This window comes from Phocoena sinus, chromosome X (assembly GCF_008692025.1).
Source record: "Phocoena sinus isolate mPhoSin1 chromosome X, mPhoSin1.pri, whole genome shotgun sequence".
In the NCBI taxonomy this organism is placed as follows: Eukaryota; Metazoa; Chordata; class Mammalia; order Artiodactyla; family Phocoenidae; genus Phocoena; species Phocoena sinus.
In genome coordinates, this window is record NC_045784.1 from 11,881,573 (window position 1) to 11,899,069 (window position 17,497).

The following is a 17,497-nucleotide window of genomic DNA, read 5'->3' on the forward strand; positions in this document are numbered from 1 at the left end:
GCAGCTGCAAATGCTTCCAGATCGTTGTCTGCCTGATCCCGCTCCCACCCTGTGAGTAGGTTACCCTATAATAAACTGATTCATTAATAATATGGAGCTGCCTCCCTCATTTTTCGGTTTCAAGATGCCTTCTCAGTTGGGTGGGCATGTTTCGTTCTCTCCATTCTCCAACAACGAGTAATTTGTACCTTCATAATAGCTATATCCTTTTAGGCTCAAAATATAACTGTGATTCAATCTTCCTAACAAACTTCATAGCTAGCATGGAACAGTTTCTATGATGTTTCTACAAATAAGCTGCTCTCGTTATTTCCCTGACCCAAGGAGGGTTGGTATATGCGGGATGACTCTTGCATAGTATTAGATTGGAAATTAGTTTCTGTTACAGTTACACAATTGTAATTTTGTCAATTTAAAATTAGATGTGCAGAGCAAAAAGGGAAGTAATGGGTGTTAAATGACATGGGTAATATAGATCCCAAATTGATTTGATGCTTACTTCTCCAGATTGGTTTTTGAACTGTGTTGACACTCCATTCTCACTGATGATGAGGAAACCAGCCAGATATAGGGCTTTTGTCAATAGGAAAGGAATTTTCAGGAGGACCTGTGGTTGGTTGCTATCCTGGTTCTAAACGGTGCATGATGTGACGGGCATCACGTTTGTGTCAGCCTTCCCTGATCTAACTTTAGTTTTGGGCCATTTGCTTCAGTAAACTACAGACCCCATAACAAGTATCTGGGTGCAGATAGTTCATTTGGGAGGGGGCCTCAGGAAGGACAAGTGAGAGAGTATGGAGCGTAAACAAGGGAAGGAGAAAAAACAATAAAGTCTAGTACTGAGCCAGTTACCATGGATGGCAAGTATGGTTCAATCCTGCTGGGGATCCTCTGAAAAACCATATAGAATTCTTATCAGATTTATCCCACCAAGTAACTGGAAATCCGGCGTCTTTATCCACTAACTCCCATCCCTCTATGGTTGAGAGGCGTCCCCCTGGAGTGTTCTAAGCTTCCTTGTATGCAAGTTGAGAAAGTTATAAAGTGCCAAGAAATAAAACAAACAAACAAAAAAAACAACTCTCAGGCAGAAAAGCAGCAAGGTTCAGGGCTTGAGGTGAGTTGCTGATGGTTTACAGGAGACTTTCTCACTCAATTTGCTGGTGAATTTGCAGTACATCTGCTACACATAGTCTTATGCAGGTAAATGTTTTCATCAATGCACTTTGTTTCTAAGCAAGGAATTCTCCATTTTAGGCAGGTGCCGCCTGGCACACAGAGGTGCTCAATGAGTACGCATTACTGGATGACACTGAAGGTTGTTAGGACGGCACAGCAGAGAGCCAAAAGGCCGCTTCTTGTACTCATGGCCCTGATCACCTTGAGATTGGGACCCCATCCTGCTACTGACTTAGTTTCCTCCCTCATCACTTTCTCTTTCCCTTGAGTTATAGATTTTCAGAAACCTTAGAGATGATCATCCAACCCTTTTATATTTCCAAGAAGGAAACTGAGGCCCAGAAGGGTGAAATGACGTGGCCACCTTTGCAAAGTCTGCCAGTGGCAAAGCCAAGACGCACATCCCTGGCATCTTCTCACTGCTCTCTCCATCACAGCCCTGCCTCCTTTTCTTAGCTTCTGTAATGCTACAGGATTGATTTCCATCAAGGGACTGGGACTCACCTAAACTCTCTGAAGCAGATATATGCAACTAATGTATTAGAAATTGATGTACTCAATAAGCCCAACCCAAATCTTTCCACTTTCACAATTTATCTTTTGTTCTTTTTTTAGCAGTCTGTACATTTCCATATTGAAATATAGAAATGCCTCCTGATAGCACGGCCTTTTTCATTTCTTCAAAGAGCTTGCTTATCTATTTGTGTCATTTTATTCAAGAGGCTGTAGGATTTCTTTTTAATTACGAACAGATTCCTGCAGGCTCATATTTAGTGCAAATAAGTAGCTAATTATTATCGGGTGGTTTGTGTTTCTGGTTTTTGTGGTGAGGAGAAAGGCATGGAACTGGCTTGCATCAAAATGCTGCTCAGCTACAGGAAATGGACACAGTGGAGGCCAGCTCTTGGGTAATTTACAGTAACAAAAAGTGAGATCACCAGCCCAGCCAGACGCTCTTGTACCACGTTAATTCCAGGCCTCTGATTGACCCGGAGCTCTTTTTCTTGTTTTCTTCTCCCCACATGTAACCTTGAACATGATGGGGGCCTGATTCGCTTCAGGAGCTTGAGGTTGCCATGCCCCAGGCATGAGTGCCCAGGGTCTCAGGCCAAGAAGGGAAGGTTTCTATCAAGGTGGCTCCCGCAGAGCCCTCCTCACTAACCTGCTGCCTGCACCATGAGCTAACATTAAAGTGCAGAGCTGAAGCTAAACCAGGCCACAGGCCAGGGGGTGGGTGGTAAAGCTTCTTGGCTACCACTGACTGCCATTCAATAGATATAAATATCTCAGTTGTGAAACACTCTTGCCCTCCACCAAAGGAACATCCGTCTTCATCCCCAGGCTGTGGCATCCCAGGGCTCAGAGGATTCAGGTGCACTGCAGGGAAGCTCAGCACCTGGAGAAGCCTCTTCGCACCCCAGAGTCATCACAGGATCCCAGGTGCTCTTGAGGAAATGGCTTCTCTATCACTACAGGTTGGAACGGGCTTCTAAGCCTGCCACCATTTGTAGTCCAGGATCGTCCATTGCTCACCTATCTCACCCACCCCACCGAGCATCTCAGAAGTCCGCTTGCGTCACAAGTCCGCCATCGTGATTGCTCTGGGATGACCAAGAGCCCGCACATACCCAGCAATGGCCTGCCCGCTCACTCTGCTAAGGTTCTGGGCTACAAAAATGGTCGGGGTGAGAGATTTGGCCCGTGCTGCCTTCCTGATCTGGCCTCCTCATGCTACTCCAGGGAGCGCAGCCGACTTGGAAATCATAAGGCAACGAGCCCAGTCTAGGGGGTGGAGACCACCCAGCTTCTCCAGATTTCCCCTCCCGTCAGCCCCCTCTCTGGGCAGCAGCAGACGGAGAACAGGAGAAAACCACTGTCATCGCTACAAACCCTAGCCGCCACCCCAAGGCCTTTCCCTCAGCCTGAGTCAGAGAACGAGACTGGACAGTTTTTATTAAACTTCCCTCCTCTCCTTCCTTGTTCATAAGAATGAAATTTGAACCTGCGACGAGGTGGGTGGGTGAGTAAATAAAGAAGTGGAAACAGTACCCATGGCTGAGAAAGCAGATGAAGGGCAGTGTGGCTCGCTCTCATTTTCCCACATCTCTTTTCATAGTAGCTCCATGGCTGCAGGTGTGACTGTGCTGTCTCGAGCTCGCCCAGCCCGCTGCCTGCACTCTCTCACCTCTTTCACATCAGATGTTGTCATCTGGTGAAACCACAGTCTGTGAGTAATTCTGCCGACTCACTCCCTGGGGACGGTTTCCCTCAGGGGTCAGGGAGCCAGAAAAGCACAGAGGGTGGAGTCAAGCCAGAGGAGATGTGTGGAGCAGCTCACTCACTCTTCTGCCGTGTGATCTTGCTAGAGTTAAAGAGTAAACTCAGTTTTCTTATCTATATCACAGAGATAACTCCTAGAGTTCTGTGGCTGAAAGCTTTTCACTGATGATGGTGGTGGGAGTTTGTTGTTTTGTTTTCGTAACAGCACATCGCAGCCCCCCTGCATATAGGAGTGCTCGCTACAACGAGGTGCCATTTTACCTGAACTTAGCTTGTGTGAGTTTGAAATAGGGCAATATAAAAATACTGATAAAGCCTAAATGCACGCACAGAACATGAAATACAACCAAATTCTACTTTTTATGTATTCCTCTAGGGAAAATTGCCTTGAATTATGCAAGCTTTGAATTATGTAATATCTTCGAGAGCTCATTCCTGGCAAACCAATGTGACTGAGGGTCCACAATCTGCCAAATGTGTGTTAAGATTTACCGAAAGTGTCTTATGCAACCCTTCAATGACCCCATGACACTGGGATCCTTGGATCATTTCCTTCCTTTTCCCGTCTTCATATTCTCCCTGATTCTCTCTCTCTCTCTCTCTCTCTCTCACACACACACACACACACACACACACACACACACACACACACACTGACTACACAGATATCCATTAAGTGGAGCATCATCTCATTATCCACCAAAAGCCTTTGGTTGCCTTTCCAAACCTGATATCATCCAACTGGCTCTTTTCTTCATCATGGTTATTCTTACACTGCTGGGCAATTTGCTCCTGACTCCCAACTCCCTCCTCATTCCTGCCCTTGCCTAAGAAGCAATATACTACACTTCTTTTGTCGTTGAAGGTGCAGCCACCGGAAGCAGACTATGGAAGGAATCAGTATTCCTGTCCGTCAGCTGAGAATATGGTGAGACATGTGGCAGACGCAGCACGGGGAAGAAGCCCCACCAGCCCTGCTCCCTCCCCTTCCTCCAGATGCCACTCCTTCCTCACCTTGCCTCCCTCCCCCAGACACCTACATTTGCAGAAAGCTGAGCCTTGGGGCTGCCTTTCTCTAGGGTATCCCTATGATGAGTCTAACAGTGGCTGTCACCTAGGATTATTCGTGCATCCTGGGGCTGGCAGTTCTACCCTTCTCTTGCCTCTCCACTCACAAAACTCACATGGAGAGTGTGCTTTGGCAAGCAACTTTGAACACTTTTCTGACCACCATAATGGAGAGAAATTTATTCATCTTAAGAAATAATATCAGCTAACTAGACCTGTGTGCCATCCAACACCCAAATTATTTGGTCCCTGAGGTTGTTCAGGTCCTGTCCTGATGAAAGCTTTGTGGTCTAAGGAATGCCCTTGGTAACTAGTTGGTTCCTGCAGGTACAGGCTTGGAGACACTGCCACCCAATGGCTCTTTTTACAAACAGCAGCCTCACAAGAGTTGTGTTTATTCAGTACTCTACCCAGAACCTAGCAAGAGTGTAAGACATGGAGAGAAAACGGGGTGCGGTGGTTACACTGGGACAGGCCAGGTAGTCAGTGCTGCCACCATCCTTCTCTTCCAAGGAAATCTGATTTTCCTGACGTTGAACGGCAGATGTGAGCTCTTTAATTAGGCAATAAAAATGGCAACTTGGCAGTGAAATTGTAAAGATAAAATTGTACAACACCATGAATCTCTGGCACGAGGATTAATTCGACTGCTTATATTTTTTCTGATGATATTTTCTACCATGACTGAACGTAGGTAAGAGACAAAACAGAAAGTCAAAGCCAGAATTCTCATTTCCATCTTTGTTGCTTACTACCTGTATAAGATTTAGACATGCATTTAATAAACTTATTTTTCTCCCCCATAAAATGAGGATGGAGAGGGTGGTGGCATACTTCATAGCACTCAATAAAAGACGAATTGATTGGAGCTACCAAAGGCTTCTGTCCCATGTAATGAAAGCGCAGGTCAGGCTACTGTGACCAACGGCTATCCGTTTCAACAGCTGCATTAATCAGGGTTAATTAAGATTTGTCCTTCTAAATTGGATAAAAAGAAACTGTACTGTACAGAGCAGAAAATCTTCTATTCTGGTTTAGCAGGGGATTGTATGCATACTCTGAGAATAATTAAACACTGACTCAAGCAGGTGGGTGTGAGACATCATTCCACTTAAAGCAAGGAAAATACCTTAGTATTTTGACATTGTCCTATAAATTCCATTTTGTCTCTTTTCTATTAAAAAAATACTTGGTTTATCACAGTCATTTGTGATTTTTCTCTACTGGAGAGAACTTCTCTTCATACATGTTCATACCCATCCTCCTTGGCTGGCTGCTAGAGGAACGTGTCAGCTCTCTGGGGTCAGCCTAGGGGATGCGAATGTGGATATATTTCAGTTGGCACATTGTCAAATGGTAGTGCCTTGCCCATGAGGGATGGAGAGGGCACCCAAGCTGTAAGGACATTCAGGCAATCCTTATACAATGACGAGCCACTCTTCTATGATGGGGATAAACACCGGGTAGAAAATGGCCGAACCCATGAACAACTGGCTTCGTGACGCAGGAAATGGTGTAGTCTTTGAATGTAGACAAAACAAATTATGGGACTAAAGTAAATAAATTCATGGTTTGATTTTCCATTTTGAAACTGATCTCAGTATATAATTAATGAAAAAAATCTCCTCATGAAAAACTGCCAAGATTTTCAAAAATACCTAGATAGTGTTGAAAAAGAAAAAAAAACACTCATGAAAAGTATCTCTAAGAAATGTCAACATGATGCCAAAGTAACTGAGTAATGAGCTAAACTCCATCAACTAACTGGTCTGTTCAAATATCAGGTAAATGTTTATGTAGTGTCACAAAAACCTAAACAACTTGACTGGCTCTACTGTTTCACCAGATATGTTTGTAAACTACAGGAATTGAAAATTCAGCAGAATAACTATTCTTCTTTCCCTTAGTGAAAATAAATCTACAGTAATCTTAATATCATCAGCTATTGGCTTTAAAAGACGTGAGATAAATTTTTTCCCTTTAGTGATTGTGAAAGGAATTTGAATTTATATGCAGCTTGAATAACTTGTCAGTCAACAGAAACTATGGGGCATTTACTCAATGCACAAAGACTTGTTCTTGGGGGGTATAGATACAAAAGACATCCCTGGGTCTTTATCCTCCCATCCTATACTTTAACTAGGCAGATAAAACATGCAAACATGAAGCAAACATTCAACTGTCTGATGCTAACCACCAGTGCATTACAAATCCTAAAGATGGGTAAGACCACTGTGGGCTAGAATAGGCAGAGAAAGCATCACTCTGGAGATGGAGACTGAGCTACTCCTTGAGGAATTACCTGGAAATACATAGGTAGAGAAAGCAGGAAAAGGGAGGAAGAATTTCTATGCTGGGAGAAGAGTGTAAACCAAGATTTCTCAGGCTTCATACTATTAACATTTGGGGCTGGATAATTCTTTGTCATGGGGGCTGTCTTATGCATTGTTGGGCTTTTCAGCAGTATCCCTGGCCTCTACTCACTAGAAGTCTGTGGCAAAACCTCACTCCCCAGGTGGGACAACCAAAACCACCTTCAGACATTGCCAAGTGTCCTCTCACGGCAACATCAGCCCCAGCTGAGGACCACTGAACCAGGCCTGGATACCTGGGTTGGGGGCGGGTGCTTTCTCTCTCTCAGAGCTTATCAATCTCAGAATTATTGACATTTTGGGCTGGATAACTATTCACTGTGGGGACTGTCCTGTGCTTTATAGGATGTTTAGCAGCATCCCTGACCTCAACCAACTAGACACGAGTAGCACCTCCCCCTGGTTGTGACAACCAAAAATATCTCCAGACATCGCCAAACGTCTCCTGTGGTGCAAAATTACACCCATCTGAGAATGACTGAGATTCTCAGTAGGAATGGACTTGGCTTCCTCAGGGTAAGAAGAACTGCTTAAACAAAGCACAAGGTTCATGTTAGGAAAGAGTGGAATAAGACTGAATAACTAGGGTGGACACACGCTGTGTGAGATCTTGGATACTAGAGCCTATACTAGGCAGCCACAGTAGTTCTCAAGATGTGTTGCAAAATGAATTGGTGTTTAAATTAAATCTGGCAGAAGCAAAAGGATAAAGTGCCACGAGGAGGAACTGGGTACAGGGTGATCAGTTAGGAAGTTGTTATAATAACCAGGTGTAAGCGTTGATGGCCAGGGTTGCAGTGACATCTTTGGAATGGAGAGAAAAGGGTGAACCTAAGGGTGCTTTGCAGAAGTCAATGTTGAGCTTTTGCAACAGACTGAACAGAGGTGAAGGCAAGGAAAGAACTAACGGTGAAACTAGTGTTGCCGGTGGGAAGCAAGATTCAAATGAAGTGAATGGGAAGGTGGGACATTTAATGATTTTGCTTTTGCAAATCCTAACTGTGGGCCTTTTTATATATTTTTTGGCCATGCTGCACGGCACTGTGGGATCTTAGTTTCCAGACCAGGGATCAGACCCATGCCCCCCGCAGTGGAAGCACGGGCTCCTAACCACTGGACCGCCAGGGAATTTCCCAGGCCTTTTATTTTTTTAATTTATTTTTTTAAAATTTATTTTATTTATTTATTTTTGGCTGTGTCGGGTCTTAGTTGCGGGCTGTGGGATCTTCGTTGTGGCACGGGATCTTTCGTTATGGCATGTGGGTTTTCTCTTCTCTAGTTGTGGTACGCAGGCTCCAGGGTGCGTGGGCTCTGTAGCTGTGGCACACGGGCTTACTACTTGCTATTTAATGCCAGGAAAATCAGATTTCCTTGGAAGAGAAGGATGGTGGCAGCACTGACTACCTGGCCTGTCCCAGTGTAACCTGTTGCCCCGCGGCACATGGGATCTTAGTTCCCTGACCAGGGATGGAACCACCCACATCCCCTGCATTGTAAGGCGGATTCTTTACCACTGGACCACCAGGGAAATACCACCACCACCACCACCTCACCCCCACCCCACACTGGGCCTTTTATAATGAGCACAAGAATACTGGTGAGAGGTCAGGAGGTCAGGACTGAGTGATGGGTTTGGGAATGTTGGAAGTACAAAACCCTGAAATCTCCATGGCTTTAAACAATAAAAATTTATTTCTCACTCATATTACATTCCACTGTGAAATGGGTGGCCCTGCGTCTTTTAGGGATCCAGGCTTCTCCCATCTTATGGCACTGCCATCTTAGATGAGTGACACCCAAGGTAGCTGCAGAAAGGTTAAGTCCTAATGACCTCTTGGGAGATTTTAGAGGCCCTGAAGCAGTGTATATTACTTCTGCCCACATTCCACTGGGGATCCACCTGAACTGGAAAATCTTGTTTACTGGTGTCCCAGGAAGAGGAAATGGGATTCACAAGAACTTGGCCAATCTCACACACACACACACACACACACACACACACACAGAGAGAGAGAGAGAGAGAGAGAAACTATAGGAGTGGATGAATTTATTGAGGACCTGAAGATACAGGGAAAATCGAAGAGGAAAGAGTTCAAGGACCACAGATAAGAAATCGAAGAAGATTCAGCAAAGGATTCAGAGATGTTGTTAGAAAGCTTGGAAGAGAACTGACCCTGTGTAGAGCTGAGAGTGTCAGGAGAGAAGGTAAATTTCTATATGGAGGGAAAATGTCTACTTTTGCTAAGACTCTTGCTTTTGAGACAAAGAAATCCAACCTAATTAGAAAAGGCCTTATATAGCTATACCCCACCTCAAAACCATAATTAGCTTATCTTTACAAGCAGTCTGAAACCCAGATGCCTCTGCCTGGAAGTTGTGTTGGCCCAGCCCACCTGTCCATACCTCACCATGCACTTCCCCGGTACCCAGCACATCCCAGTCACTGGATTGCTGACCATCCTCAAGCCCACCTATTCTCTCCCATCTTCATGGTTTTGCTTTCATAGCTTCTTCCACGCATCAAAGTCCTGGCTTTCCTCAAGCCCTAAGTCAAATGCCCTGCCATCCAGGAACGAAGCCTTTTCTTTTTTTTTTTTTTTTTTAAACATCTTTATTGGGGTATAATTGCTTTACAATGGTGTGTTAGTTTCTGCTTTATAACAAAGTGAATCAGCTATACATATACATATGTTCCCATATGTCTTCCCTCTTGCGTCTCCCTCCCTCCCACTCTCCCCATCCCACCCTTCCAGGCTGTCACAAAGCACCACGAAGCCTTTTCTGACTTTCCCTGTCACTACTGAACTCCCCACATCTTCCAGCCACCTTTTGGTTTTTCCTCTACTTCGGCACATGAGACCACCTGCTTTGTATCAGTTTTATGTTCACTTGACTGTCTCCCTCACTAGACCGTGGTTTTCTCAAGCACCAAACAGGGCCACCAAGGTTTACATCCCCAGGACAAACCAGACAACACTGCAGTCTATGTCAGGGGCTGGCAAACATTTTCTGTAAAGGGTCACATAGTATTTTAGGGTTTCCAGACCGTATGGTCTCTGTCACAACTACTCAACTGTACCATTTTCCTGTAAAAGCTGCCGTGGACAGTATATAAATGAATGAGTATGGCTGTGTTCCAGTAAAACTATTTATCGAGCGTGGTGGGGCAGATTCGATTCATAGGTCCTAACTTGCTGCTCCCTGACCTATGTGAATGACGCTTTCTGGAGCACAGCATGAACAGGTTCCCCTGGGGTATCATCTGGGGAGTCCTGAGAAGAATCAGCGTGCATCTTAGTTATTCTTGTATCTTCTGCCCCACCTCCCACCAGCACCTACTACACTGCCTTCCACATAGTAGGCCCTCAGTGTTTATGTTTCTGAATTAAATATACCTGGAGAGATAACACTAAATGAATCATACTAGCATTCTGAGAGCTTCATTAATTTGAAAACTGTTTTGCAAGACTGTAGTAATGTAGTTCAGGAAGGGCTCATGTAAGCCCAGGAATCATAAAAATAATGTGACAGGAAAAAATGTGAGGTAAAAACATCTAAGGATTAGCAGCCAAAGGGAGAGAATGTGACAACAGAGCTGGATGGAAGTAACAAAAAGGCATTTCAATCCTGAGAGACCAGCACTGAAGGACATCCCATCGTATGTAATAGATGTCTCACAACACCACCTAAATCCGTGTGAATAATGCAGTTAATGCCAGCACTTCAATGCTGGAAAGATGGTCATGATTTGGAGGAAACTCGGAGAACAACCAAAATCATTAAGAGACTGAAAGGATTTGTTTATGAGCAGTTATAAAAGAAGCCAAATACGTGCCCGGCCTGCTGATGGCTAGAAGGAGGGGGGGAAAGGTTTACAAATGACTGAGTGCTGTAAACACTAGCAAGGGGAGGAATGATGGTGAGTTCTACTGCACTTAGCTTTTGGTATGGACATCTATCAGGCATTGACAAATTCTTCTCATTATTAGGTCTTAAAACATTCAAAGGCCATCTGAATAACATATAACCGGAATGCTGTGATTGGTAATGTTCGATTATTACAGGAGAATAGGACTGCTCCAGGACAGCAAATACAAGAAAATTATTGCTTATTAAGGAAAGAAACATTCCAGGAATGCTTGGTGAGCTGAGAGAATTTAAATGCACTAACAGTCCACTCTCAGAAATATCCAGTATGTGCAATTGTGGGTAATGTTATATAGTAAAGAATTGTTGAAGTTAAAGTACAAAAATGGAAAGATGGCCAGGTATTTCCTTCATTCCTTCCTTCTGTCATTCAATCATCCATTTATCCATCCATCCCACATATCTAATGTTTACTCACTATTTGCCAGGTCCTGGGCTGGTGATACAAAGAGTAATACTACACAGGACCTTTCTTAAAAAAAAAAAAAAAAAAAGTTTACAGTCTAGTGAGTCTAGTGGTTGGGTCAGGGAAGCTGCTGGACTGAAAAAGAACAGACAGGCTCAATAGAGAGTTATAAGGGAGCAAGGAAAAGTGGCCCCCAACCCAGATGAGACAAAAGTAGGAAGGTTAGGGATGCTTCCTAGAGGAGCTGGTATCCAAGCCAAGTCATGAAGGATTCTGAGTCATCTGTTAATCAGAAAGACTGAGAATAAGCATCCCAGGTGCTATACCACTTTGTCACAACATATGTGGGACTGCCAAGTAGTTCAGATTGATGGAGACAAATAGTGTAAGGCAGGTGGTAACCTTAAAAATAATAATTGGAATATATTAGGACAGTGGGCAGTTTTTATTTTCCTTGTTGATTTTTCTGTCTCTTCCAAGATTTTTCTATTAACAAAATCACACCCTTATGGAGTCAAATAATTGCAAACATTTATATAGCACTTACTATTCTAAGCACTTTGCATACATTAAATGATTTTATCCACATACCTCTACGAAATAGCTACTATTATTTTCCTTTATACAGATGAGGAGGGGAAGCAGAGACAGGTTAAACAATCTGGCAAAGTTAGAGTAACAACAGAGCAGTGTTTCTTACTTCGGGCATCTCATTCTAGAGTCTCTGCTTTTACATCCTCTATGCTCCTACTAACTTTCTAAGTCACGAGCATATTTTCTTAGCATTTACTCCCATAATCCCAGTCTAAAAATTGACCTAACAAATAATCAGAGATACAGTTAAATATCTGGGGAAGGGGGGAAGAATATTCATAGCTCCCAAATTTACAGTAGCATAAAATGAAACTAAAAATCACCTAAATATCCTATCATACAGAATGATTAATGATGGTATAGACAATTATACAAGCACTGGAAATTATGATTTAGAAGAAAGTTAAATTACATGGGAAACGCTCACTATAAAGGTCAAAGGGAAATGCGAGATACAAAAGGTATAATCCTAGTAGTATGTTTGTGTGTGTCCAGAAAGGAGATTCGCTAGTCAGACTGGGTTCCAATTCCAATCTTAGCTCTGCCACCTTTTAGCTTTCTCACTTTGGGTAATAATTTAACCTCTCTGTACCCCACTTTCCTCACCAGAAAATGGGGGTAATACAGTTCTCATAATGGTTAGAAAATTAATATATGTAAAATGCATAAATTCTGGATGGCAAACACTCAGTAACAGCTATCAAAACGCAGGAAACCCTATTTAAAAATTAAAACTAGATAGTACACATTCACATAGGCAGTTGAATAAGAATCGTTTGTAGTCTGTGGTCCAACATGTTACAACTTCATCTAATTATTTCCCCCCTCCTATTTAAAAATATAATTGGAAGTTGAGTGAGATGAAGGGAACTTTGCATTGCAAGTAAAAAGTATTTGCTTTCAGAATCTGCTTTATCAAATATGATGTACAAAGCACTCAACCAATCACAGGAGGGTCATAAAAGTTTCCTTTTTAACCAGATACCTTCCCAAGGCTACAGCCCTGATGTTTTACTTTGGTTGAATATCTTGATTTGTGATAGTTTACAACTATTTAACCTCAACATAATGAAAGCCATATATCACAAACCCACAGCTAACATCATACTCAACAGTGAAAAGCTGAAAGCATTTCCTCTAAGATCAGGAACAAGACAAGGATGCCCACTCTTGCCACTTTTATCCAACATGGTATTGGAAGTCCTAGCCACTGCAATCAGAAAATAAGAAATAAAAGGAATCCAAATTGGAAAAGAAGAAGTAAAACTGTCACTGTTTGCGGACGACATGATACTATACATAGAAAATCCTAAAGACGCCACCTACTAGAGCTCATCAATGAATTTGGTAAAATTGCTGCATAAAAAAATTAATATACAGAAATCTGTTACTTTTCTATACACTAACAAAATATCGGAAAGAGTAATTAAGGAAACAATCCCATTTATCATCACATCAAAAAGAATGAAATACCTAGGAATAAACCTACCTAAGGAGGTAAAAGCCTCTACTTAGAAAACTATAAAACACTGATAAAAGAAACTGAAGATGACACAAACAGATGGACAGATATACCACATTCTTGGATTGGAAAAATTAATATTGTTAAAATGATGATACTACCCAAGGCAATCTACAGATTCAATGAAATCCCTATTAAAATACTAATGGCATTTTTCAAAGAACGAGAATAATTGTAAAATTTGTATGGAAATACAAAAGACCCCGAATAGCCAAAACAATCTGGAGAAAGAACAGAGCTGAAGGAATCATTCTCCCTGACTTCAGACTATACTAAAAAGCTATAGTAAACAAAACAGTATGGTACTGGCACAAAAACAGACACACAGATCAATGGAACCAGACAGACAGCCCAGAAATAAACCCACACATTTATGGCCCACTAATCTTCAAGAAAGGAGGCAAGAATATGTAATGGAGAAAAGACAGTCTCTTTGATAAGTGGTGCTGGGAAAACTGGACAGTTATATGTAAAAGAATGAAATTAGAACACTCTCTTACACCATATACAAAAATAAACTCAAAATGGATTAAAGACCTAAATATAAGATCAGAAACCATAAACATTCTAGAGGAAAACATAGGTAGAACACTGTTTGACATAAATCACATCAATATTTGTTTTGGATCTGTCTCCTAAAGCAAAGGAAATAAAAGCAAAAATAAACAAGTAGCTCCTAATCAAACTTAAAAGTTTTTGCACAGCAAAGGAAATCATGAGCAAAATGAAAAGACAACCTATGGAATGGGAGAAAATATTTGCAAATGATATGATCAATAAGGGGTTAATATCCAAAATATATAAACAGCTTATACAACTCAACATCAAAAAAAAAAATAAACAACTTGGGCTTCCCTGGTGGCACAGTGGTTGAGAGTCCGCCTGCGATGCAGGGGACACGGGTTCGTGCCCCAGTCCGGGAAGATCTCACATGCCACGGAGGTGCTGGGCCCGTGAGCCATGGCCACTGAGCCTGCACGTCCGGAGCCTGTGCTCCGCAACAGGAGAGGCCACAACAGTGAGAGGTCCGCGTAGCACAAAAAAAAACCCCAAAAAACAAAAAATAAAACAACTTGATTAAAAAAGTGGGCAGAAAACCCGAACACACATTTCTCCAAAGAGGACATGCAGATGGCCAACAGGCACATGACAAGATGTTCGACATCGCTAATCATCAGGGAATTGCAAATCAAAACAACAGTAAGATATCACCTCACACCTGTCAGTATGGCAACCATCAGAAAGAACACAAATAACAAATGTTGGCGAGGATGTGGAGAAAAGGGGTGCAGCCACTAGGGAAAACAGTATGGAGGTTTCTAAAAAAACTAAAAATAGAACTACCATATGACCCAGCAATTCCACTCCTGGGTATATATCTGAAAAAAACAAAAACACTAATTCGAAAAGATACATGCACCCCAGTGTTCATAGCAGCATTATTTAGAATTGCCAAGATATGGAAGCAACCTAAGTGTCCATCAATAGATGTATGGATAAAGAAGATGTAGTGTGTATACAGACACACACACACACACACACACACACACACACACACACACACACACAATGGAATGCTACTCAGCATAAAAAAGAACTAAATTTTGCCATGTGCAACTAAGCCAGACAGAGAAAGACAAATACTGTACGATATCACTTATGTGTGGAATCTAAAAAATACAACAAACTAGTGACTATAACAATAAAGAAAAGAGGGAAGAGATATGGGAACATATGTATATGTATAACTGATTCACTTTGTTATAAAGCAGAAACTAACACACCACTGTAAAGCAATTATACTCCAATAAAGATGTAAAAAAAAAAAAAAAAGACTCACAGATATAGAGAACAAACTAGTGGTTACCAGTGGGGCAAGGGAAGAAGGGAGGGGCAATTTAGGGGTAGGGGATTAAGAGGTAAAAACTATTATGTATAAAATAAGCTACAAGGGGAATACAGCCAACATTTTAAAATAACTACAAATGGAGTACAACCTTTAAAAATTGTGAATCACTATATTATACACCTGTAACTTGTATAATATTGTATACTTCAATAAAAAAAAGAAGAAACTTGTTTCTGCATCAGTTAGGATCAAAAGCTGAATGGAAATTACAAATTGGTTTTTGAAGGACCCAAAGCCAGATATAGTTTATTTCTCATCCAAGTTTTGGAATTATCTTAATGAGTTTTTAAATGGTAAGAAAAAATAGAAGGAAATGAGCAGTTTCAAGAGTAGCACCCACTGTTTTACCTCAAAGTTTTTTCTTTCTTTTTTTTCACGAAGGCAGTTCTTGTAGTCACCTTTGGAGCTGGTCTCAGGGATGAGGCTACTTGAGCAGGTGGGCTATACTGAGAGAAATGGAACAAGGGCCTGGGGCAGGGGAGCATGTAACTTTCACTGCTCTGCCCAGAATCTGCAAAGTGGGATGGAAAACGCTTAAGCACTTTCTTAAGGAAAGCCTAGAAAATAATCCTTGATGAAGGGAAATGACGTTATTCTGCTGCTCACACCATAAGGAGCCTGGTTTCCCCACAAGTTTTCACGGTGTCTCTGTCTCTCCCTCTCTCTCAGGTCTCCTACGTAAAAGCGATTGACATCTGGATGGCAGTGTGCCTTCTGTTTGTGTTTGCAGCCTTACTGGAATATGCAGCAGTGAACTTTGTCTCCAGGCAGCACAAGGAGTTTCTGCGGCTCCGGAGAAGGCAGAAGAGGCAGAATAAGGTACAGTTGACCCTGAGTGCACACAAAGTCAGGTAGAGCTCGAGGTGGTTATCCAGGCAATGTAATTTAGAAAATAGAACAATACATAGTGAGCAAGAAGCTGAAGGTAATTTTTGTCCTGATTCAGCCTTCTATACTGAATTACTGCTCAGGTAAGTCCTTTAAAATTGGGACAGAGTTGTCACATTTAGCAAATAAAATTCATCAAGAGATGAATGGATAAAACAGATGTGGTGTATACACACACACACACACACACACACACACACACACACACACACACAATGGAATATTACTCAGCCATAAAAAAGAACGGAATAATGCCATTTGGAACAGCATGGATGGACCTAGAGATGATCATACTAAGTGAAATAAGTGAGACAGAGAAAGACCAATATCATATGATATCACTTATATGTGGAATCTAAAAAAAATGATTCAAATGAACTTATTTACAAAACAGAAATAGACTCACAGACATAGAAAACAAACTTATGGTTACCAAAGGGGAAAGGGGGAAGAGGGATAAACCAGGAGTTTGGGATTAACACATACACGCTACTATATATAAAATAGATAACCAACAAGGACCTACTGTATAGCACAGGGAACTATACTCAATATCTTGTAATAACCTATAAGGGAAAAGAATGCGAAAAAGAATACACACACAGGGCTTCCCCGGTGGCGCAGCGGTTGAGAGTCCGCCTGTCGATGCAGGGGACGCGGGTTCGTGCCCCGGTCCGGGAGGATCCCGCGTGCCGCGGAGCGGCTGGGCCCGTGAGCCGTGGCCGCTGGGCCTGCGCGTCCGGAGCCTGTGCTCCACAATGGGAGAGGCCACAGCAGTGAGAGGCCCGCGTACCGCCAAAAAAAAAAAAAAAAAAAAAAAAAAGAATACACACACACACACATACATATATATAACTGAATCACTTGGCTATACACCTGAAACTAACACAACATTGTAAATTTACTATACTTCAATTTAAAAAATATATAGGGCACACAGTTAAGCCTGAATTTCAGATAAATAATAAATATTTAGTATAAGTACATCCGAGGTGTTACATGGAACAGAGTTATATTAATAAATTATTTGTTGTTTATCTGAAATTCAAATGTAACTGGGAGCCCTGTGTTTCATCTAGCAACTGTAGTTGGAGATATATATTCCATATGACAAAATTACTTTAAAATCCTGTTGTTTTGAACATTGATAATTTGTGTGTGCGTCTTTGCTCACAAAACTGCTTTTTTATGAATTGCTCGGCTTTATGTAAATAAGGTCCCTACTCATGTTGATTTCAACCTGAAATATCCAATTAGACTGATCTCATTGTCTCAACTTTAATTTTAATGCAGAAACCCCAAACTTACATTATCTAGAAGTTTGAGGTTGGAAATACATGGCTCGAAATCTC

The 17,497-nt window shown here is 42.0% G+C and overlaps 1 protein-coding gene across 3 annotated transcripts in view; it reads left to right on the top strand.

Moving 5' to 3' along the window:
- The window catches only part of GLRA2 (glycine receptor alpha 2), a 195,633-nt gene that overhangs the window by 143,394 nt on the left and 34,742 nt on the right, over positions 1-17,497 (top strand). For all 3 annotated transcript variants that reach the window (XM_032620076.1, XM_032620077.1, XM_032620078.1), the window contains exon 8: positions 15,927-16,076. In XM_032620076.1, coding sequence (XP_032475967.1) covers positions 15,927-16,076 — 150 coding nt within the window. The remainder of the gene's footprint in view (positions 1-15,926; positions 16,077-17,497) is intronic.